At 38.8% G+C, this 22,674-nt stretch overlaps 1 protein-coding gene across 11 annotated transcripts in view; it reads left to right on the forward strand.

Moving 5' to 3' along the window:
• SMG1 (SMG1 nonsense mediated mRNA decay associated PI3K related kinase) overlaps window positions 1-22,674 on the forward strand; it is a 108,834-nt gene that overhangs the window by 68,881 nt on the left and 17,279 nt on the right. For 10 of the 11 annotated variants that reach the window (XM_036309657.1, XM_036309653.1, XM_036309651.1 and 7 more), the window contains 23 exons: window positions 792-936; window positions 1,054-1,192; window positions 2,316-2,546; window positions 2,642-2,819; window positions 3,931-4,092; window positions 4,816-5,033; window positions 5,320-5,474; window positions 8,161-8,383; window positions 11,669-11,915; window positions 12,552-12,781; window positions 13,887-14,135; window positions 14,639-14,777; window positions 14,865-14,974; window positions 15,080-15,298; window positions 15,812-16,002; window positions 16,952-17,124; window positions 17,273-17,552; window positions 18,016-18,288; window positions 18,517-18,751; window positions 19,013-19,239; window positions 21,489-21,639; window positions 21,752-21,941; window positions 22,114-22,583. In XM_036309657.1, coding sequence (XP_036165550.1) covers window positions 792-936; window positions 1,054-1,192; window positions 2,316-2,546; window positions 2,642-2,819; window positions 3,931-4,092; window positions 4,816-5,033; window positions 5,320-5,474; window positions 8,161-8,383; window positions 11,669-11,915; window positions 12,552-12,781; window positions 13,887-14,135; window positions 14,639-14,777; window positions 14,865-14,974; window positions 15,080-15,298; window positions 15,812-16,002; window positions 16,952-17,124; window positions 17,273-17,552; window positions 18,016-18,288; window positions 18,517-18,751; window positions 19,013-19,239; window positions 21,489-21,639; window positions 21,752-21,941; window positions 22,114-22,583 — 4,835 coding nt within the window. Of the gene's footprint in view, window positions 1-791; window positions 937-1,053; window positions 1,193-2,315; window positions 2,547-2,641; window positions 2,820-3,930; window positions 4,093-4,815; window positions 5,034-5,319; window positions 5,475-8,160; window positions 8,384-11,668; window positions 11,916-12,551; window positions 12,782-13,886; window positions 14,136-14,638; window positions 14,778-14,864; window positions 14,975-15,079; window positions 15,299-15,811; window positions 16,003-16,951; window positions 17,125-17,272; window positions 17,553-18,015; window positions 18,289-18,516; window positions 18,752-19,012; window positions 19,240-21,488; window positions 21,640-21,751; window positions 21,942-22,113; window positions 22,584-22,674 lie in introns of those variants that run through there. The other variant, XM_036309660.1, reaches the window with a different exon arrangement.

Here is a 22,674-nt window from a genome sequence, read left to right on the forward strand (position 1 = left end):
ATTCACGTTAACTGTTGCAGACACTTCATACTTCACTTAAAATGGATAATGACAGCTAACACTGTTAAAAGTGTTTTTTGTATAATGAATTTTTTATTTATAAAAATAAACGTAATTTTACTTACAGAAAAAGATACTCACCTCATGAATCTCTGAATGAGATTGTATACTCATCACCTTTATATTCATTTGCCAAAATGTTTAAGCTGAATCTAATCATTAGAAAATAGCCATTCAAATCCAGAATGCAAGACATTCTACAACATATCTGACACCTGAACTGTTTAAGGTGTTCAAGTTCAGCATCATGAAAGACATGAACATTTTTTACAGGGTTATAATTTTGGTGGGATTTTAAAAATAATGTATTTTTATTGATTCCAAAGAGAGGAAGGGAGAGGAGATAGAAACATCAATCATGAGAAAGAATCATTGATCAGTTGCCTCCTACTTGCCTACTACTGGGGATCGAGCCTGCAATCTGCAACCTGCAACCCAGGCACGTGCCCTGACTGGGAATTGAACCATGACCTCCTAGTTCATAAGTCAATGCTCAACCACTGAGCCATACCAGCCAGGTTACAGGGTTATAATTTAAGCTTACTTGCGAAGCTGAGTGATTCATCTCAACATATTAGCCTTTTAAAAAAATAATACAAATAAATGCTTTATCAAATTATGTACTACAGTATTGTGGAACTTATTGGTTTTAGTGTTAAAAAAAAAAGAAAAGAGAATCTATGAATGTAACATTGCTGATTGCTTTCATTATTTTTTTTCCTTCATGGCAGTACATATTGGAGTTGGAGAACCTGACTTCATTTTGGGACAGTTGTATCACCTATCTTCAGTACAGGCACCTGAAGTAGCCAAATCTTGGGCAGCCTTGGCTAGTTGGGCTTATAGGTGGGGCAGAAAGGTGGTTGACAATGCCAGGTATGTATGTTGAAATGTGTAATTTATTTAATGCATTGCAAAATAGAGGTTTAAAATGTCTGCTGACATGGCAAAGTTTTAGTAGCTGAAATACCGATTACTTGTTTATTTTTATAGTCAGGGAGAAGGTGTTCGTCTGCTGCCTAGAGAAAAATCTGAAGTTCAAAATCTGCTTCCAGACACTATAACTGAAGAAGAAAAAGAGAGAATATATGCTATTCTTGGTCAGGCTGTGTGTCGGCCAGCAGGGATTCAGGCAAGGAAACATGATACAGTGTTTGGGGGAAATAGTGTCAAGGTCACTGTTCTAATTCACTCGTTTTGAGGTTGATTACATATAGTTGATTCAGTGTTGTTTTGTTTCAAATAAATCTTTGGTTTTTAAGATGAAAGTGAGTTAATAGCTTTCTGATTTCTTGAGAAATCAAGTCAATTCCTTAGGGTCCTGTTTAAAAAGGGTGAAATTCATTTTATGTAAAGTAGATTACTCTTGAAATGCAGTTCTGATCAGAAATTAGGGTCTTAACATAGGCTTGGCAGCTTTTAAAATATGCTGGTGCCTGAGCCCCACCCCAGATATTCTGGATGGAGTGTGTGTATGCACATGTGTGCATGTGTAATCTTACTAGGTGATTTTAATGTATAGCCAGAGTTGAAAACCAGTGGACTAGATTATCTGTAGGATCTACCTCCCTCCCCCCTCAAAAGTTATGTTATGACTATTAAGTATTTAGTTGCAGACTTTAAAAGTTTGGATTTTATTGATTCTGTTCTTACTCTAGACCAGTGGTGGGGAATGTCCGGCTTGCATGCCACATCAGGCCCGCAAAATCATTTGGTCTTGCCCTGCCAAGGCATTGGGGATGAATTAAATGTTTGACCATATATAGCAGGCTGATTTTTAAGTTGATAATTTTGTATGACCCGAGAATGATGTTATAAATATTCAAATGGCCATTGGTAGAAAAAGATTCCCCACTCCTGCCTAGACTTTAGCAGATATCATTGTCTGCCAATGCCTGTGTTATGTGCGTGCACAGTACTGTAGGGAGTAAGGTCTGTTGTGACTTTATTCTGTGTACCTTCAGCCTTTTGAACAGATTGTTTTCTTTTCTGCAGGCAGAATATTATATTGTAACGTAGAACATTTAAAGTCTAAAAAATCAGTCTTTAATCTTTGAGAGATGCTTATATCTTCTTAGCTACATTAATATACCATAAGGAGAAGCATATTGACATTTAGCCTATATAATGCTAAATATGGAGTAGTTTGGTCTTTCATAATGAGAAAAATATTTTCATTTAACAGGAAAATCAGGTACCTTTCTCCCTTCTCAATTTGTATTATAAATAGCATTTTATGCCCAATTTTTATTTAGGATGAAGATATAACACTTCAGATAACAGAAAGTGAAGATAATGAGGAAGATGACATGGTTGATGTTATCTGGCGTCAGTTAATATCAAGCTGCCCATGGCTGTCAGAACTTGATGAAAATGCAACAGAAGGAGTTATTAAAGTGTGGAGGAAAGTTGTGGATAGAATCTTCAGCCTATACAAATTGTCTTGCAGTGCATATTTTACTTTCCTTAAACTCAATGCTGGTCAGGTAGGTCACACAGTCTTCTCTTTTAGCAAAATTTTTTTCCTAATAGACAAAAACATTCTGAATTATTTATTTCTTCCATTTGTCTCTTGCCCTAGATTCCTTTAGATGAAGATGATCCAAGGCTACATTTAAGTCACAGAGTAGAGCAGAGCACTGATGATGTGATCGTGATGGCCACCTTGCGATTGCTCAGGCTGCTCGTGAAGCATGCCGGCGAGCTTAGGCAATATCTGGAACATGGCTTGGAGACAACACCTACTGCTCCATGGAGAGGTGATGGTCTAAAAAATGTCTCAGAGCAAAAATTATTTCTGGGTATGATAGCTAAGGCAATAAAAAAGTAGAAGTTCCTTCTTTATATCTATTATTTACAGTATTACAGAATGGATACATTAGTTCTTATGACACCCTGAGCTACTGTTACACCACTTCCCTCTCACTTTTCAGAAGAATGGAAAGCTGAGAGGCAGAAGCTTTTTATATACAAAATGAATTTTGGAGAGAGTGGTTAAAATTAAGTTCCAAAAAATTTTGTATGCTCTGTGGAATCTAAAGAACAGGTAAATGAATAAAATAGAAATAGGCACATAGATAGAGAGCAGACCAGTGGTTGCCAGAGGGAAGCAGTGTCGGGGGCCTGGGTGTAAAAGATAAAGGGATTTAGAAGTACAAATTGGTAGTTACAAAATAGTCTTGGGGATGTATAGTCAATATCAATAATATTGCAGTAACTATGTATGGTGCCAGGTGGGTTCTGGAAATACTGGAGGGAATACTTTGTAGAGTATATGATTATCTAAACCACTGTGCTGTATACCTGAAACTAATACAAAACAATATTGAAAGTAGTAAACTATAATTGAAAAAACAATGTCATATACCCTTTGTAAAAATTATTTCTGCCTTCTTTTACAGTCATTCACAGAAAATATATTTCTTAGAACAATTTTGAATTGCTCTAGATTTTGATTATAGCTCTGTACCCTAACCACACTGGGAAAGCAAGAGTTATTGTGTATAGCCCTAGCCAGTCTGCTCAGTGGTTAGAGTACCAGCCTGAGGACTCAAGGGTTTGATTCTGGTCAAGGGCATGTACCTTGGTTGCAGGCTTGATACCTGGTGCTAGTCAAGGCGCGTGTGGGAGGCAACCATCGATGTTTCTCAGTCTCTCCCCCTCCCTTCCACTCTCTCTAAAAATCAATGGAAAAAAATATTCTTGGGTGAGGATTAAAAAAAAAACCAAAAGAACTATGTACAGGTCTTTGTTATCACAAGGAGAAATTGAGGCCATTAGAAGTGATGCTGGCACATTAGGTTCTCTCCGTTTGCATCCACTATGTTGACCCTTTTTAATAACTTTAAAATGTTTCTTCTTATCCTGAAGGAATTATTCCACAGCTTTTCTCACGCTTAAACCACCCTGAAGTATATGTGCGCCAGAGTATTTGTAACCTTCTCATCCGTGTGGCTCAAGATTCCCCACATCTCATATTGTATCCTGCAATAGTGGGTACCATATCGCTTAGTAGCGAGTCACAGGCTTCAGGTATGGAATATTAAAATGCTAATTTGAGTATAAATTATTTTGCAAATAATGTTTATTAGGTAAATTTTTTTGAGCTTTATATTCCAGAGTTGATGGAGTTTGCAAAATAATAATTGCCATTTATTGAGAGAATAACTGCTTTGTGCTGGCCCCTAGGACATATGCTTTACACATTCTCTTCAGTCTCACAGTAACCCACTGAGCATGGGAAATTGTTTGCTGAGCTGAGTAACCGGTGGATAAGGATTGAAACCACGTTCTAGAGCAGCCGTGGGCAAACTGCGGCCCGTTTGAAATGAATAAAACTAAAAAAAAAAAAAGGACCGTGCCCTTTTATGTAATGATGTTTACTTTGAATTTATATCAGTTCACACAAACACTCCATCCATGCTTTTGTTCCGGCCCTCCGGTCCAGTTTAAGAACCCATTGTGGCCCTCGAGTCAAAAAGTTTGCCCACCCCTGTTCTAGACTCTGGCTGGGAGAACACTTTATTTGTTGAGACTTATTTCTTACTTTCCCCCCATTGATATTCTGTTAGCTTGAAATATTAATAAATATAAAAGCTCAGTTTGTAAAAAGGCAGAATATTCATGATGTTTGGTCAGTTTAGTGCACAGAATGCCAGTTATTTAAATGAGTGCTCTGGAGTTGTTTTCCCTCACTTGACATATGCCCATGGGAGAAACATCCAAAGTCTACTTTATTCTCCCATTTTGTTATAGGAAATAAGTTTTCCTCTTCAATTCCAACCCTACTTGGTAATATTCAAGGAGAAGAATTGCTGGTTTCTGAATGTGAGGGAGGAAGCCCTCCTGCTTCTCAAGAGAGCAATAAAGATGAACCCAAAAGTGGATTAAATGAAGACCAAGCCATGATGCAGGATTGCTACAGCAAAATTGTAGATAAGCTATCCTCTGCAAATCCAACTATGGTGTTACAGGTACAGAAAACCCATGTTTTAAATCAATTTTTATTATAACCATTCTCCCCCAAAACACAACCTATAAACAAAACCCATTAGAAACCGTCATGGAAATATTTGAGGAACAAAGCTTTTAGAATAATCAAAATTGGTTTTACAAATATACATTGATAAGCAGAATCACTAGTGAAGGTTGTGATTATATCATGAACAAAAGATATTTAACCTGCAGTTTCCAGTGTTTGCAGAGCTGTGCTGTCTATGGACTTGTAGATGAGCATGTTTGCATGTGCTGTGTCTGCAGGTTCAGATGCTTGTGGCTGAGCTGCGCAGGGTCACTGTTCTCTGGGATGAGCTCTGGTTGGGAGTTCTATTACAGCAACACATGTACGTCCTGAGACGAATCCAGCAGCTTGAAGATGAGGTGAAGAGAGTCCAGAACAACAACACCTTACGCAAGTACGTTTTCATACATATACTCCAAAAATGAAGCTGCTTTTTTCTTAAAAATTTTTTTTAATTTAAAACAAATTTTAAAATTTAATTTAATTTTTTCCCATCACCATTTATCCCCCCTGTATACCCTCTTCCACCACCACCCACCACCTCCCCTTGTCCGTGTCCATGAGTTCTTTCCCTTTTTTTTCTTTTTTCGCTCAATCCCTCCACGTCTCCTCTCTCCCTCCACCCACCCCCAGAGTTGTCAGCCTGCTCTCTACCTATGAGTCTCTCTATTTTGCTTGTTAGTTCAGTTTGCTTTTTTTAAAAAAGTATACATAACATACAATTTTGCCCTTTTAACCAGTTTTAACTGTACAGTTCAGTAGCATTAAGTACATTTATAGTGTTGTACAATCGTCACCACTGCCCATTTCCAGAATTTATTCATCATCCCAAACAGAAAGAAGCTCTGTACCCATTAAACAGTACCTCCCCTCCGCCCCCAAGCCCTAGTTATCGCTCTTCTACTTTCTGTCTCTGAATTTGACTACTCTGAGTACCTCACATAAGTGGAATCATACAGTGTTTTTCCTTTTGTGTGTCTATGTTATTTCACTTAGCATAATGTTTTGAAGTTTTATTCATGTTGTAGTGTATGTATATCAAAATTTTTTTTCTTTTTGATGGCTGAATCTTTCCTTGTATGGATATGACACATTTTGTTTATGTACTCATCTGTCAGTTGACACTTGAGTTGCTCCTCCTACCTTTTGGCTCTTACAAACGATGCTTCTATGAACATTGGGGTACAGATAACTGTTTGAGTCCCTACTTTGAATTATTTTGTATATAATTCAGTGGATTTTCTGGGTCATATGGTAATTCTGTGTTTAACTTTTTGAGGAATTGCCAAATTGTTTCCCACTTTGGCTGCATCATTTTACGTTTCTACCAAAAGTGCACATGAATTCCAATTTCTCAGTATCCTGGGCAGTACTTGTTATTTCTTTTTGGATTTTATTCTTTTTTTAAAAAAATAGATATTTAATTGATTTCAGAGAGGGAGGGAGAAGGAGGAGAGAGAAACATCAGTGATGGGAGAGAATCATTGATTGGCTGATTCCTGCACAGCACACACTGGGGATGGAGCCTGCAACCCAGGCATGTGCCCTGACCGGGAATTGAACTATGACCTCCTGGTTCATAGGTCAGTGCTCAGCCATTGAGCCATGCTGGCTGGGTTTTGATAACAGCCATCCTAATGGGTGTGAAGTGGTATCTTACTGTGGTTTTGATTTACATTTCCCAGTGACTAACAATGTTGAGCAACTTTTCATGTGTCTGTTGACTATATGTATATCTTCTTTGGATAAATGCCTTATTCAGATCCTGTACCCATTTTTTAATTAGATTGTTTGTTGTCTTTTATTAGCTCTCTGCATATTCTGGATATTAATCACTCATCAGATACATGACTTGCAAAAAATAATTTTTTACTCTCTTGGTAATGTCTTTTGACATATGTATATGTTTTCTTTTACATTTTTAAAATTTTTTTAGAGAAAAGAGAGGAAGGGGGAGAGAAACATCAATTTATTGTTTCACTTATTTATGCATTTATTAGTTGCTTCTTGTATGTGCCCTGTCTGAGGATTGAACATGCAACCTTGGCTTATTGGGATGATGCTCTAACCAACTGAGCTACCTAGCCAGGACCTGATGTACATATAAGTTTTTAAATTTTTTTTTTTAATATATTTTACTGATTTTTTACAGAGAGGAAGGAAGAGAGATAGAGAGTTAGAAACATCAATGAGAGAGAAACATCGATCAGCTGCCTCCTGCACATCTTCCACTGGGGATATGCCCGCAACCCAGGTACATGCCCTTGACCGGAATCGAACCTGGGACCTTTCAGTCCGCAGGCCGACGCTCCATCCACTGAGCCAAACCGGTTTCGGCAAGTTTTTAATTTTGATGTAGTCAGTTTACCTATTATTTTCTTACCTGTGCTTTGTGCCATATCCAAGAAGTCATTGTCGAGTCCAGTGTCAAGAAACCTTTTCCCTTTGTTTTCTTTGAAAGTCTTAGCTCTAATAAAAATAAATAAATAAATAAACAAACAAACTAAATTACCTCAAAAAAAGTCTTAGCTCTTAAGGTAATTGATTCATTTTGAGGTTTTGTTTTGTTTGCATATAGTGTAAGATAAGGGTTCAGCTTCGTTCTTTTGCAAGTGGGAATCCAGTTTCCTAGCACCTATTGTTGCAAAGGGAAGCTGCCTTTTTTATGTGCTGATTTTTTTGTTAATGTGCTGGATTTGTTACAATGTCATGTGAAACATTACTTTGCATATATATATATATATATATATATATATATAAAATATGTTTTTATTGATTTTTAGAGAGAGAAGGGAGCGGGATAGAAACATCCATGAGAGAGGAACACATCAATCAGTTGCCTCCTGCACAACCCCCTAATGGGATCGAGCCCACAACCTGGGCTTGTTCCCTGATCGGGAATCGAACCATGATCTCTTACTTAGCTCCAGGGCTAGTGCTCAGCCACTGAGCCACATCTGCTGAGCACTTTGCTAATACTTTAATACTTTATTTTTTCTTATTCTTTTATACTGTTTACTTAAACTTGATATATTTAAATTGTTCCTTATTTGTATCAAACTCTGTTTCTTCCTGGTCAGAGAAGAGAAAATTGCCATCATGCGGGAGAAGCATACAGCTCTGATGAAGCCTATTGTGTTTGCTTTGGAGCATGTAAGGAGCATCACGGCGGCCCCTGCGGAAACACCTCATGAAAAGTGGTTTCAGGATAACTATGGTGATGCAATTGAAAATGCCCTAGAAAAACTGAAGACGCCATCGAACCCTGCAAAACCTGGAAGCAGCTGGATTCCATTTAAAGAGGTGCTGAAAAATCTCAAGAATGTTTCTAAAATGGGAAGTCCTCTATGTGAGATTCAGAATTTAAATAAGGGGACTTTTCTTACTGGGAACACAAGAGAAGATTTTGTAAGCGCATGGAAAGCAATCTGTGACCAGTTACTTATGAGAAATATAGAGAAAGGTGTTTTCTTCATTTTGAGTGGGCCTTGGGTGGTAGACTTTCATCAACAAAGGAAGAATTTACTCCAAAAGATTAGCCAAGGATAGGGCTCTGGCCTTAAGCTGAATATTGATTGCCTGCAGTATTCTCATGGAAGATTAAGAAATTTAATCTTGTACCTGTATAGTTTTTCAAAGTCACTGTTTTGAAATCAATTCTGTGTAGACCATTTGGAGATGATTAGTTTATTTAAATATTTGAGAATCCTTTTAAGTTTTGATCCCCTTAATTCTATATTTTCTTTGGTTTTTATCTTTTACAGCAATAGCACTGTCAATTGGGGGAGCCTATTTATTACCTTGTAGTGCTCTTGCTTCCCTTTCCCTTTCCTCACCTTTCCTCCCCTCCCTTCCGCTCCTTTTCTCCCCTCCCCTCCCTCCCTTCTCTCCTCACCCGAGGATTTTTTCCCATTGCTTTTTAGAGAGAGTGGAGTGGGGAGAGACAATGAGACATCGACTGGTTGCCTCTCACACGGGGATCGAACCTGCAACCTAAGTTGTGCTCTTGACCGGAATCCAACCTGGAACCCTTCAGTCCGCGGGCTGATGCTCTATCCACAGAGCTAAACTGGCTAGGGCACCTTGTAGCTTTTTCTTGTTTTTGTTTTTTTTTTCTTGTCCCTTCGTTCTGTGTGGCTTACCTTTATTGTCTCTATCTAATTTCCTTACTTTAGTAGTGAGAAAACTATTAAAAGGTACAGAGTAGAAACAAAAAGTGCACCTAATTTTAGTAAATGCAAGCTGCTAAATTGAAAGGGAATAGCTAGAAGCACCAACATGACAACACCAACATGAAAGATGGAGCTTGTTTTGTGTGGCCTAGCCAAACCTTGTGTCCTTGTTTTCCAATAGCGGTTTCTTGCTTCTTTGTACCATTCTCAGTAGATTAACCCTTTGAGTGCCAACAAGTATCCTAGGAACTATGCTAAAATTGCCAAGGGATTTTTGCTGATTTTATAGCAGTTTAGGAAAAAAATTATGAATCGCAAGTAAATGAAGTTATATATTCAAAAACTTAAGGAGATCTTTACTACATTGACATATTTAGCATTATCATCACTAATAAAAGCAGACTTGGAACTGGACGCCATTTCAAAGCTTTTTTTTTTTTTTTTTTTTTTAGCTTTTTTTTTTTTTAATATATTTTATTGATTTTTTTACAGAGAGGAAGGGAGAGAGATAGAGAGTTAGAAACATCGATGAGAGAGAAACATTGATCAGCTGCCTCCTGCACATCTCCTACTGGGGATATGCCTGCAACCAAGGTACATGCCCTTGACCGGAATCGAACCTGGGACCTTTCAGTCCGAAGACCGACGCTCTATCCACTGAGCCAAACCGGTTTTGGCCCATTTCAAAGCTTTGATAGCGCTCCCGGCACTTTTGGTGAAAGACAGGAGGAGTGTGATTGCGCTCCCCAGCACTCTAGGGGTTAACTAAGAAACTGACAGGAGGAGACGTGAGGATTGTTTTTTAAAAACAAGTGGGATGTATGTATATATATGAAATAAGTAAAAGAAATTTTTTATGATTGTCTTCATTTTAAAGAGTAGTTTTAAGAAATAAAATGAATACCTGTGTCTCCCTTTTTTCTGTAGTGCAGCTAAAAACATAGAATTAGCTAAAGAAATACAACTTTTTAGAAGTCTCACATGTCCCTCCCTAATTCTCTCTTCCTCTATGCAGCCACTATTCTGAATTTTTTTTTTTTTAAATATATTTTATTGATTTCTTACAGAGAGGAAGGGAGAGGGATAGAGAGCCAGAAACATCCATGAGAGAGAAACATGGATCAGCTGCCTCCTGCACGCCCCCACTGGGGATGTGCCCGCAACCAAGGTACTTGCCCTTGACCGGAATCGAACCCGGGACCCTTGAGTCCGCAGGCCGAAGCTTTATCCACTGAGCTAAACCGGTTCTGGCCACTATTCTGAATTTTTAAAAAAATATGTTTTTATTCATTTCAGAGAGGAAGGGAGAGGCAGAGAGAGAGAGAAACATCAGTGATAAGAATTATTGTTTGGCTGCCTCCTGCATGCCTCCTACTGGAGATCGAGCTCGCAACCTGGGCATGTGCCCTGACTGGGAATCGAACCGTGACCTCTTAGTTCATGGCTCGACATTCAACCATTGTGCCACACCAGCTGGGCTGTTCTGAACTTTTAATTAATTGATTCCCACTTTAAAAAAAATAGTTCTTGTTTATTGATGCATTTCTAAATGGTGTATAGTTTAGTTTTTGCCTGGTTTTGACTTTATATAAATGATATTATATGGCATATATGTGTCTATACTTACTACTTCCATTATTGATGAAATAGCCTTAGGGTTTTTGTTTTGTTTTCATCATGATTCATTCATGTTTTGTGTGCAGCTGAATATTGATCTATTATGGGGAAATACCACAGTTTATCCATTGTCCTGTCCGTGGGCACCTGAGAGTTTTCCAGTTGTCTTTTTTCTTTTATGAGCAACAACATGCTAAGGATTGATTTTAAAAGTTTTTTACATGAAAGCAGAGCCTGCAGTTCATTAATTTGGATGCAGATTATTGAGTTAGCTACAAGTAGGGACACAACTATTCATGTGACCCATTCCCTGTCATTTATTTGAAGGGATTACGGTATATTTCTGCATATTTCAAGCGATCAGAGCTCTGAATTGTTACCAACTTTTCAAGTGGCTTCCTAAAGATGTGTCCATCTGACAGCCAACACTGGCTACATCTTTTATTCTTTTGCAAGGACTAAATTGATTTGATTTGGCATTGACATAGCATAGCAGTGGAGAATGAGTCTACAGGCCCTTGTGATCACAGCAGTGGTTTCCTTCCATCTGCTGTGATTTCATTGCTTATTTGGATTGGAGGAGGAAGGGGTTTGAACAAAGTAAAAATCACCTAGAGCATACCATTACAGCAGTGTTTTCCCTCCTAGGAATACCCAACTATATAACAACAAATTAAATGTAGGAACTAGAGCAAGAGATATTTGAATTGGTATTTCAAAGTTACTTTTATGCCAGATTAAATGTGGAAGAAAATAGGGGTCATAATGATAATTTAAACTTGTTTTTCCCATCTTGTAGATAATGCTGAGTTTGCAACAGAGAGCACAGAAACGTGCAAGTTACATCTTGCGTCTTGAAGAAATCAGCCCGTGGCTGGCTGCCATGACTAACACTGAAATTGCTCTTCCTGGAGAAGTCTCAGCCAGAGACACTGTCACAATCCACAGTGTGGGCGGAACCATCACAATCTTACCTACCAAAACCAAGCCAAAGAAACTTCTCTTTCTGGGGTCAGATGGGAAGAGCTATCCTTATCTTTTCAAAGGTGAGATTTAAAAGAAGAGTTTGATTATTAATGCTTTCTGTGCATGTGTGGTAGAAGAAAGTTGTTTCAGGTGAATTTCTATGTCATAAATAACCAGGAGTATCCTGTCTCTTATGTGATTTTGAATGGAAGTAGTTGGGTGCTGAGGAGTAAAAATTTTCATTCCCACTCTCTCTGCTTATGAATTTATATAAGCAGAACAACTGAGGTGCAGCTAATAATGATAGTATCTAATACCTTATGACCAAACTGAATGTTCTCTAAAGCTCGCAGTGTGCCTCCTTGGCTACCTTTTTTCTTTTTCTTTTTCTAAAGTATATTTTATTGATCTTTTACAGAGAGGAAGGTAGAGGGATAGAGAGTTAAAAGCATCGATCAGCTGCCTCCTGCACACCCCCTACTGGGGATGTGCCCGCAACCAAGGTACATGCCCTTGACTGGAATCGAACCTGGGACTCTTCAGTCCACAGGCCGACGCTCTAGCCACTGAGCCAAACTGGTCAGGGCTGGCTATCATTTATTGAGTGCTATTGCTAATTGAGAAGGACACAAAAAAGTGGTATATTTCCACCCTGTCCCATTGTACTTTACCCCATTTGGTCACCTACACTAGCTGCTTTAATTTTGTTTCCGTAGGATTGGAGGATTTACATCTGGATGAGAGAATAATGCAATTCCTGTCTATCGTGAATACTATGTTTGCTACAATCAATCGCCAGGAAACACCTCGTTTCCACGCTCGGCACTATTCTGTAACACCACTAGGAACACGGTCAGGGCTGATCCAGTGGGTGGATGGAGCCACACCCTTGTTTGGTCTTTACAAACGATGGCAACAACGAGAAGCTGCCTTACAAGCACAAAAGGTTGATAAAAATTCAAGTATACGTCTCCTTTTATTTGAAATGCCTAAACAACTATATTAGTTGCTGCTGTTATATGTGAAATATTTCTAGGCTTTACTGCACTGGGGCATTTTTGTAAGTTTGTAAGTTAAAGAAAGAACAGATTTGAGGTACCTAGGAAAGTGTTTTTGAGAGACACTTTATAAAAATAAAGTTTTAATAGAAATAATGACATTGGGTTAATCTTTTAGACAAATATGGGGAGATAGGGTGGTAGTGTGGTTAATACTTAGTAACTTGGTAATTCACATCTTAAGTGCTTTTTGCTAGGCTTACTCTAGGTTTTTTCTAGGGTCTTTTAAATTAAATTTGTAAATAGTAGATAGCTTTGACCCAGGTTCTTTTAAATAGTAAATAAGAAACAGCTTTAGAGTTAGTCACTGTTTTGTACCTGTGAAATTTATACTTTGTTTAGACTAGGAATTTTATTTAGAATATATTTTAGCTAAGTATCTTATTGCTTAGTATATGCCAGGAACAGTAGTACTAAGTGCTATGGATATAAAGATAGATTTTATACAGTCTCAACCTCATGATTGGTAGGTATGGGAAGGAGCAAGATTTTGAAAGGAATCAAGCTATAAAGTAGGCATAGGAGGCTGCAGAACAATTATTGAAGGGTAACTTAGAGATGGGAACCAGAGATGTGCTATCTGAATATCAATTTTTTATTGATTGTCATACTGATGAAAATGAAATATGTATATAAATGATAAAGTCTAAACAGAATTATACGTTACAAAGAAGAATGTAAATAGGATGTTGAGCTTGACTTGAACTTGAAGAAAATAGAACAGTAGACCAACTTTTTAATAAAATAGTAGTAGTAGTAGTAGTAGTAGTAGTAGTAGTAGTAGGTGTAGTACCTAATTATGAGAAAGATATTAGATTGTAAGAAAGATGCATAGTCCAGAATAATTGGCTCTTTGGTGCATGAGATTCTCTTGGGTGGGTGGAGAATGCCACAGAAAAGAACAGTTTTAAAAATACTACTTTGCATTCAAAGTAATCTTTTACCTTTATTTAAATAGAGTTGATCTTTTCTTTTAAAATAATTTTTTTACAGGCCCAAGATTCCTACCAAACCCCTCAGAATCCTGGAATTGTGCCCCGTCCTAGTGAACTTTATTACAGTAAAATTGGCCCCGCTTTAAAAGCAGTTGGACTTAGTCTGGATGTGTCCCGACGGGATTGGCCTCTTCATGTGATGAAGGCAGTGTTAGAAGAGTTAATGGAAGCCACCCCCCCAAATCTCCTTGCTAAAGAGCTTTGGTCATCTTGCACTACACCTGATGAATGGTGGAGAGTCACACAGGTATGTTTTTGTTTTTTTATTTTGATCAGTATTTATTCTTTTGCCTTCTTCCTGTCTTGTCCTGTCTATCTGGTTCACCTTCCTCTTTCTCCCCACTTCCCTCCAGACTTAGTAGTTTGAGACCTATATTTGAATCTTATAAGATACTAGAGGCCCAGTGCATGACATTCGTGCACTGCAGGGGGGGAGGGGGGGGACGGGGGACGGGGGTGTGCCCTCAGCCCAGTCTGTGGGACCCCTCGGGGGATGTCCAACTGCTGGCTTAGGCCTGCTCCCCTAGCATTCTGATATCACTTAAGCAGGACCAATGAGGACCATCGTGTTATGTGCAGCTGCTCAGTACAGAGCCTTCTGTGACCATGCATAGCAGCCCTTAGGAGTGCTAGCTATTTACTTAGAAACAAAGGAGTAGGATCATGTAATTTTGTGAATTGTAGAGCATTGGTCCATGTTGGAAGGAAATTTGCTAATTCATTTTTCTTATTTCCCCACCCCTTCTTTAGTCTTATGCCAGATCTACTGCGGTCATGTCTATGGTCGGGTACATAATTGGCCTTGGAGATAGACATTTGGATAATGTTCTCATAGACATGACAACTGGAGAGGTTGTTCACATAGATTACAATGTTTGCTTTGAAAAAGGTAAATTTAACTTGGACTTTACATTTATTATGAGGGTCAAATGTTTTTTGGTGAAAGGACAAAAATACCATGATTTGTCTTTTCAAGGTAAAAGCCTTCGCGTTCCTGAGAAAGTACCTTTTCGGATGACACAGAACATTGAAACAGCACTGGGTGTAACTGGAGTAGAAGGTGTTTTTAGGCTTTCATGTGAGCAGGTATGTTGTTTTCTCTTATACCTCTTAAATTAAAAAATCATGTGGCATGAAAACTACATTTTCATGAGGAAACTTATGGCAAAACTTAAACTCTTCTGAAAACAGGTTTTACACATAATGCGGCGCGGCAGAGAGACTTTGCTGACGTTGCTGGAGGCCTTTGTGTATGACCCTCTGGTGGACTGGACAGCTGGGGGCGAGGCTGGGTTTGCCGGTGCTGTCTATGGTGGAGGTGGCCAGCAGGCCGAGAGCAAGCAGAGCAAGAGAGAGATGGAACGGGAGATCACCCGCAGCCTCTTTTCTTCCAGAGTAGCTGAAATTAAGGTGAAGCCAGTGATAAGTCATTGTCATCTTTTTGTTAATAGAGTTAACATATCCATTAAAAATTTGAGTAAAACTGTTTTTCTAAAAAAAATTTTGCAAGACTGTAATGTATAATATTGAAATGGCAGTGAAACAGGGCACCTCGATGTCTTTTTACTAGGAAATACATACAAAGACACACAATGATGTGAAAAATTGTATCTTTTTAAAGAGGTTGAAATGTGTTTGCCAATGCCTATTTTAAGTTTTCTTTAATTGGATAGCCTCCCTTTGGTCTTGGTTTTAATATCCTCGTAGCCAGTGATGCTCATCTTGTTTTGTGTGATGTGACAGTAACTGTATGGGATAGTAGAATTTAGTCTTACTTTGTGAACTTGGACAATTTTGTTACCGTTGTGAAATATGGGTGATGCTTTGTTGAGATTTAAATAGAATAATTTGTCCAAGATATCCTTCTAGCATGATTCTTAGTTGACCCTGTAAGAATCTTCCTAACCATAATACCTTTCACAGGTGAACTGGTTTAAGAATAGGGATGAGATGCTGATTGTGCTTCCCAAGCTGGACAGCAGCTTAGACGAATACCTAAGCTTGCAAGAGCAATTGACAGATGTGGAAAAACTGCAGGGCAAGCTGCTGGAAGAAATAGAGTTTCTGGAAGGAGCTGAAGGAGTGGATCATCCTTCTCACACTCTGCAGCACAGGTTTAAAACAGTGTTGAACTCATTTCTAAATATATGCCTTTAAGGAGAATTTGCATATTTGTGTAAATACTGTCAGCTTGAATTAGACTTACTGCAGCAACTTACCCAAATGACAAAAGCTTCTTCAAGGATTGCAATTTCAAAGTGTTAATAAACAAGAATTCACTTAAATTGTTTTGCTTTATTATATTTACTTTAAATGTTTGAATAATTGTTAAGGATAAGTGGGCATAGTGGTTAGAACACTGAACTGGGCTTCAGAAAAACCTGGGTTTTAGTTTTTTTCCTCTACACTTTGTATCTGAATCTTTATTCATTTATACATTGGCAATGATTTTGTCTACTGCTCTGAGTTTTTTAAGCATTAAATTAGAGTGATCTAAGTGTATGAACCTTGTAGAGAACAGGTGCTCAGTGTTGAATATGCAAGTTCCAAACACTGCACGCAGCTCATATGTGTGTGTGTGTGTGTGTGTGTGTGTGTAGACTCTCACACACACACACACACATATTATTGATTTCAGAGAGGAAGGAAGAGGGAGAGAGAGAGAAATATCAATGATGAGAGAGAATCATTGATTGGCTGCCTCCTGCATGACCCCTACTGGGGATGTAGCCCGCAACCAGGGACTGTGACCTCCTGGTTCATAGGTCAATATTGGCTCAACCACTGAGCCACACTGGCCAGGCACATCAGTCTTTTTTTAACCTTGAAATAACTCAGAACAGAACCTGGCTGGTGTGGTAGAATTTTGCTTAAAATGTTATGAGTATAGTTGGACAGAACTGTGGGGTAAGGATAAACCAGAGAAGTAGGCAACATTAGAGCAGTGCCCTCAAGATTGAAAAGGAGCTTATAAGGCAGTCCAAGTGTGAGCAAAGTCAGGGTTATGGAAGTACATAGAAGAAATAATAGAAAGTAATTTAAACATTTTCCCCCTTCTATTAGGTATTCTGAACACACCCAACTACAGACTCAGCAAAGGGCTGTCCAAGAAGCAATCCAGGTGAAGCTAAATGAGTTTGAACAGTGGATAACACACTATCAGGCTGCATTCAGTAATTTAGAGGCTACACAACTTGCAAGTTTGCTTCAGGAGATAAGCACACAGATGGACCTTGGTATGAGTTGACTTTTTTAGATAACACATGTGAGCATGTGAGTTTTGTAATTGTGTCTTTATGTGTGGGGTTCTGGTTTGTGCTCCCTTGGTAGTGACCGCTGATTTGAAATGGTTTCATCACGATTATTAATTACTTTTACTTCAAGGTCCTCCAAGCTATGTACCAGCGACAGCCTTTCTGCAGAATGCTGGCCAGGCCCACTTGATTAGCCAGTGCGAGCAGCTGGAGGGAGAGGTTGGCGCGCTGCTGCAGCAGAGGCGCTCAGTGCTCCGAGGCTGCCTGGAACAGCTGCATCACTATGCCACAGTGGCGCTGCAGTATCCAAAGGCCATATTTCAGAAACATCGAATTGAACAGTGGAAGACCTGGATGGAAGAGCTCATCTGCAACACCACAATAGAGCGCTGTCAAGAACTCTACAGGAAGTAAGTTTATAGCACTTCATTTTTTACTACTTGTTGGGTTTAGAAAAAAGTGTTCAATTATTTAATTGCAGAGTATTTAATTTTTCTTGAAAGAAAAGGTTGATAGATGGGATTTGTCTGGAGTCACTTTTGTCTTGATTTTAAGATGATTTGAGGTCATGTTTTCCCTCATAAGACAGTGGGTCTTTCTAATTTATTAAAATGTATCCCAGTGTAAGAGGGTTGTGACCAGGGTAAAGAGAGCTGAATCAAACATTGATTCTGTCACTTACCAATAAGTCATCTTGGGATGTTACTTTGGCTCTCGAGACTTTTTCTATCTGTAAAATGGAAGTAATGGTTCCTACTCTTCAAGGTTTGAGTATCAAATGTAATATTCAATATATAGTATTTGATAAACCATAAACTTGTTTATAAGCAGGGAGTGGTTATATAACAAGCACCTCTTTCTATTTTTATATAGATATGAAATGCAGTATGCTCCTCAACCACCCCCAACAGTGTGTCAGTTCATCACCGCCACTGAAATGACACTGCAGCGGTACGCAGCAGACATAAACAGCAGACTTATTAGACAAGTGGAACGCTTGAAACAGGAAGCTGTCACTGTGCCCGTTTGTGAAGATCAGTTGAAAGAAATTGAACGCTGCATTAAAGTGTTTCTTCATGAGAATGGGGAAGAAGGTTCTTTAAGTCTAGCAAGTGTTATTATTTCTGCCCTTTGTACCCTCACAAGGTGAGTAGCTAACCTCATGTCGAGATCATTTTGTTGTCTTGGACCCACTGATGCATATTGAGATTTCATGTCTTTTGTTTAGTCCCAAGCTTGAGGTATTTTTTTTTTATTTTCATTAGTCTTGCCCAGTGTTACAGCTGCTTATTTCCTTTTAGATTTTGAGTTATCTTCATTTATGGGTGAGTTTAGCTAAGTCAGTTTCACTATACAAATATTTATCACATTTAGGCGTAACCTGATGATGGAAGGTGCAGCTTCAAGTGCTGGAGAGCAGCTGGTCGACCTGACTTCTCGGGATGGAGCCTGGTTCTTAGAGGAGCTCTGCAGTATGAGCGGAAACGTCACCTGTCTGGTTCAGTTACTGAAGCAGTGCCACCTGGTGCCACAGGACTTAGACATTCCAAACCCCATGGAAGCATCTGAGGCAGTTCACTTAGCTAATGGAGTATACACCTCACTTCAGGTGAATACTTATATGAGCTAAAATTTTGGAATTTTGTTTTAGATGTTGAACATTGTACTTCTCATCTCTTTACTTCAGAAAAGCAATTTGACTTCCTCCCGTTTTAGTGTTGATTAAGCAGTCACTTAAAGATCAATGTGAGGTTATATCTGTAACTTAATTGCGTTTGCATCAAGTTTGTGCATAAATTATGGCATTAAGTCTCTAAGCGTGTCACCTAAACTCAGAAAATGTTAAATTATATTTCTTACATATTTATAGGAATTAAATTCAAATTTCCGGCAAATCATATTTCCAGAAGCACTGAGATGTTTAATGAAAGGAGAATACACATTAGAAAGTATGCTTCAGGAACTGGACAGTCTTATTGAACAGACAACTGATGGCGTTCCTCTGCAGACTCTAGTTGAATCTCTTCAAGCCTATTTAAGAAATGCAGCTATGGGGCTTGAGGAAGAAACACATGCTCATTACATCGATGTTGCAAGGCAAGTGCTCTGTTTTCTTCTGAAATAGATGGGGAAGCCAGATAAGCATTTTGAGCTCTTATTTTTCTGTAAGTTTACTTTTAATTTTTGGAGCAGATATAATTACTTATTAATGCTTATGTACATGTCATTTTAGAAACCTTTTATTTGAAAACTAGAGGCCCAGTGCACATTTCGTGTACAGGGAGATGGGGGTCCCCTTAGCCCAGCCAGCACCTTCTCCAATCCGGGACCCCTTCGGGGGGGTGTGACTGCCCGTTTAGGCCCGGGGATCAGTCATAAACCGGCAGTCGGACATCCTTCTCACAATCCTGGACTGCTGGCTCCTAATTGCTCGCCTGCCTGCCTGGTCGCCCATAACTGCCCCTTCCTGCCGGCCTGGTCGCTCCCAACTGCCCCACTCTGCTGGCCTGGTCACCCCCAACTGCTCCTCCTGCCGGCCTGGTTGCCCCACGCAGCCTGCTGTTCAGTCGTTTGGTCATCCCTCACTAACCCCCCTGTCGGCCTGGTCGTAGGCAGCCCTCTTGTGAGGGTGTGGTGGTCAATTTGCATATTACCTCTTTATTATATAGGATAATTACAGATTCACAGGAAGTTGTAAAAAAAATGTAGGTAGGGAGGTCTTGTGCATGCTTCATCCCTCCTCCTCCAATATTAGCATCTTGCATGCCTATAGTATAATAGTAACACCATGCATATGACATCGGTTCAGTCCACAGAACTAAGATTTCACCAGTAACATAAGCACTCATTTTTGTGTGTGTGCATGTGTGTAGCTCCTTGCCGTTTTTTAAAAATACATTTTTTTTTCTTGATTTCAGAGAGGGGGAGAGAGAGAGAGAGAGAGAGAAGCATCAATGATGAGAGAGAATCATTTATCAGCTGCCTCTTGCATGCCCCTTATTGGGGATGGAGCCTGCAACCTGGCCATGTGCCCTGACAGGGAATTGAACCCCAACCTCCTGGTTCATAGGTTGATGCTCAGCCTCTGAGCCACACTGGGCCGGGCTTCCATGCATTTTTATTGGATACCTGCATATATCCTTTTAGTGCTGTAGTTTCACCATACCTGCATGTACAGCACAAACTGGAGTGTGAATATTTTTTAAGCCAGCCCTTAGAACTCCATGGAAGCATCTGAGCCAGTTCACTTAGCTAATGGAGTATACACCTCAATTCAGAACAATACTTGTAAGTTAGCTTAAATTTTATAGATTTACTTTAGATATTGAATACTGTATTTCTTAGCTCTTAAATCCAGAAAAACAATTAGACTTTGGAATCTGTAGAGATTGGGCAGTATCTCTGTCCATGCACTATACCCATAGCTAAGCCCCAAGCCCCTTTATTCCTGGTGACTCAAAACCTCATTCTTTGGCATTCTGATGTTCATTTCAGAAAATATAATTGAGGGAATAGAAATTAGTTGTCCCATCACACTTCTTCCCAAAGGGAAATTCAAAGATATAAGATAGTTGAGAGAATAATATAATGAACCCCCATCTTACCACCATCAGTAATTATCTGTACCTGGTCAATCTTATTTAAGTTGTACCACCCCAATTTTTTTGAAGCAGATTTTTTTCATTCTTAAATTAACTGCAGGAAATATATATGTAAAACATAAACTTGTTTTTTCTTAATCTTGGTGCCATTATTTCAGAAAAAATAATAATTCTTTAATGTTTCCTGTTCTCCTGCATTCAAAATTTTTCTGTTTTCTCATGTTTCTTTGTAGTTGTTTTACTCTGCAGAAAAAAATGAACATAATTATTATAGCACAAACATGTCAGCTCAATAGTGATAAATGGCAGGTATTTCAGTTTACCGTCAATAGTTGGTTCTACTGTGTGACAGTAATATGAACATACTTGACAGTGTTTGCTAGTTCCACCAGCTTAGGAATTTTGGGCTTCTTGACTTTTTTTGTTTTAATATTGGGGGTTTGTATTATTTCACATTCTGTGTGCAATGTGAGGCTGTAATTTTTTTTATAGTTCTTTTTAAAATTGTCACAATTCAAGTTTACATAAAATTTAATCACATGAATAATTGTTAATACTGAATTGGAACCATTGACTTCACATTGTGATTAACACCAAATGCCATTTTATTGTAACACTCCTTCCTTAATGCAAAAGACTTTTTTTCTAGACTGCATGCTGCTGTGAGACTTGTTGACCATTTGTGCTTCCCCCAAATGTATTGCTCTTTACTGAGGGTTTTAACTTCCTGTTTTTTCTCTGTAGAGTACTTCATGCTCAATATGGTGAATTAATCCAACCAAGAAATGGTTCAGTTGATGAGACACCAAAAATGTCAGCTGGCCAGATGCTTTTGGTAGCATTTGATGGCATGTTTGCCCAAGTTGAGACTGCTTTTGGCTTATTAGTTGAAAAGGTAAATATTGACTTGGTATTATGAGTAATGCAAATGCAACAAAGTAGTTGTTCAGTGTGGGAAAAGTGGAGAGATGAACTTTTTTTTCTTCTCTTTTTTTCCATTTATATAGTTAAACAAGATGGAAATTCCTGTAGCTTGGCGAAAGATCGACATTATAAGGGAAGCCCGAAGTACCCAAGTCAATTTTTTTGATGATGATAATCACCGGCAGGTGCTAGAAGAGATTTTCTTTCTCAAAAGACTACAGACAATTAAGGAGTTTTTCAGGCTCTGTGGTACCTTTTCTAAAACTTTGTCAGGTAATATTTCACATTTAAACATGCTGGATTTATATGGTATTTTGGAAGGCAGTGGGATGGAGTAGGCTTAATTTAATGGTTTGCTCATAAAATCTTAAGTTTTTAAATAAGCAGCATTATTACCTTATTTTAGTATGGCATGAAATACTTTTAGACAATTTCCTTCTTTTAGGATCAAGTTCTCTGGAAGATCAGAACGCTGTCAATGGGCCGGTACAGATTGTTAATGTGAAAACCCTTTTTAGAAACTCCTGCTTCAGTGAAGACCAGATGGCCAAACCTATAAAGGCATTCACAGCTGACTTCGTGAGGCACCTCCTGATTGGACTGCCGAACCAAGCCCTGGGGCTCACGCTCTGCAGTTTCATCAGCGCGCTCGGTGTGGACATCATTGCTCAAGTGGAGGCAAAGGATTTTGGTGCTGAAAGCAAAGTTTCTGTCGATGATCTGTGTAAGAAAGCTGTGGAGCACAACATCCAGGTTGGAAAATTCTCTCAGTTGGTCATGAACAGGGCAACTGTATTAGCAAGTTCCTACGATACTGCCTGGAAGAAGCATGACTTGGTGCGCAGGTTGGAAACCAGTATCTCCTCTTGTAAGACAAGCCTGCAGCGTGTTCAGCTACATATTGCCATGTTTCAGGTAGGGTTTTTTGGTTTTTTTTATACTGCATTTTCCCTCAATGTAGGAATTTGAAAAACTGGGGAAGTTAACATAAAACAGTATAAACAGA

This window comes from Myotis myotis, unplaced genomic scaffold (genome assembly GCF_014108235.1).
Source record: "Myotis myotis isolate mMyoMyo1 unplaced genomic scaffold, mMyoMyo1.p scaffold_m19_p_5, whole genome shotgun sequence".
NCBI lineage: Eukaryota > Metazoa > Chordata > Mammalia > Chiroptera > Vespertilionidae > Myotis > Myotis myotis.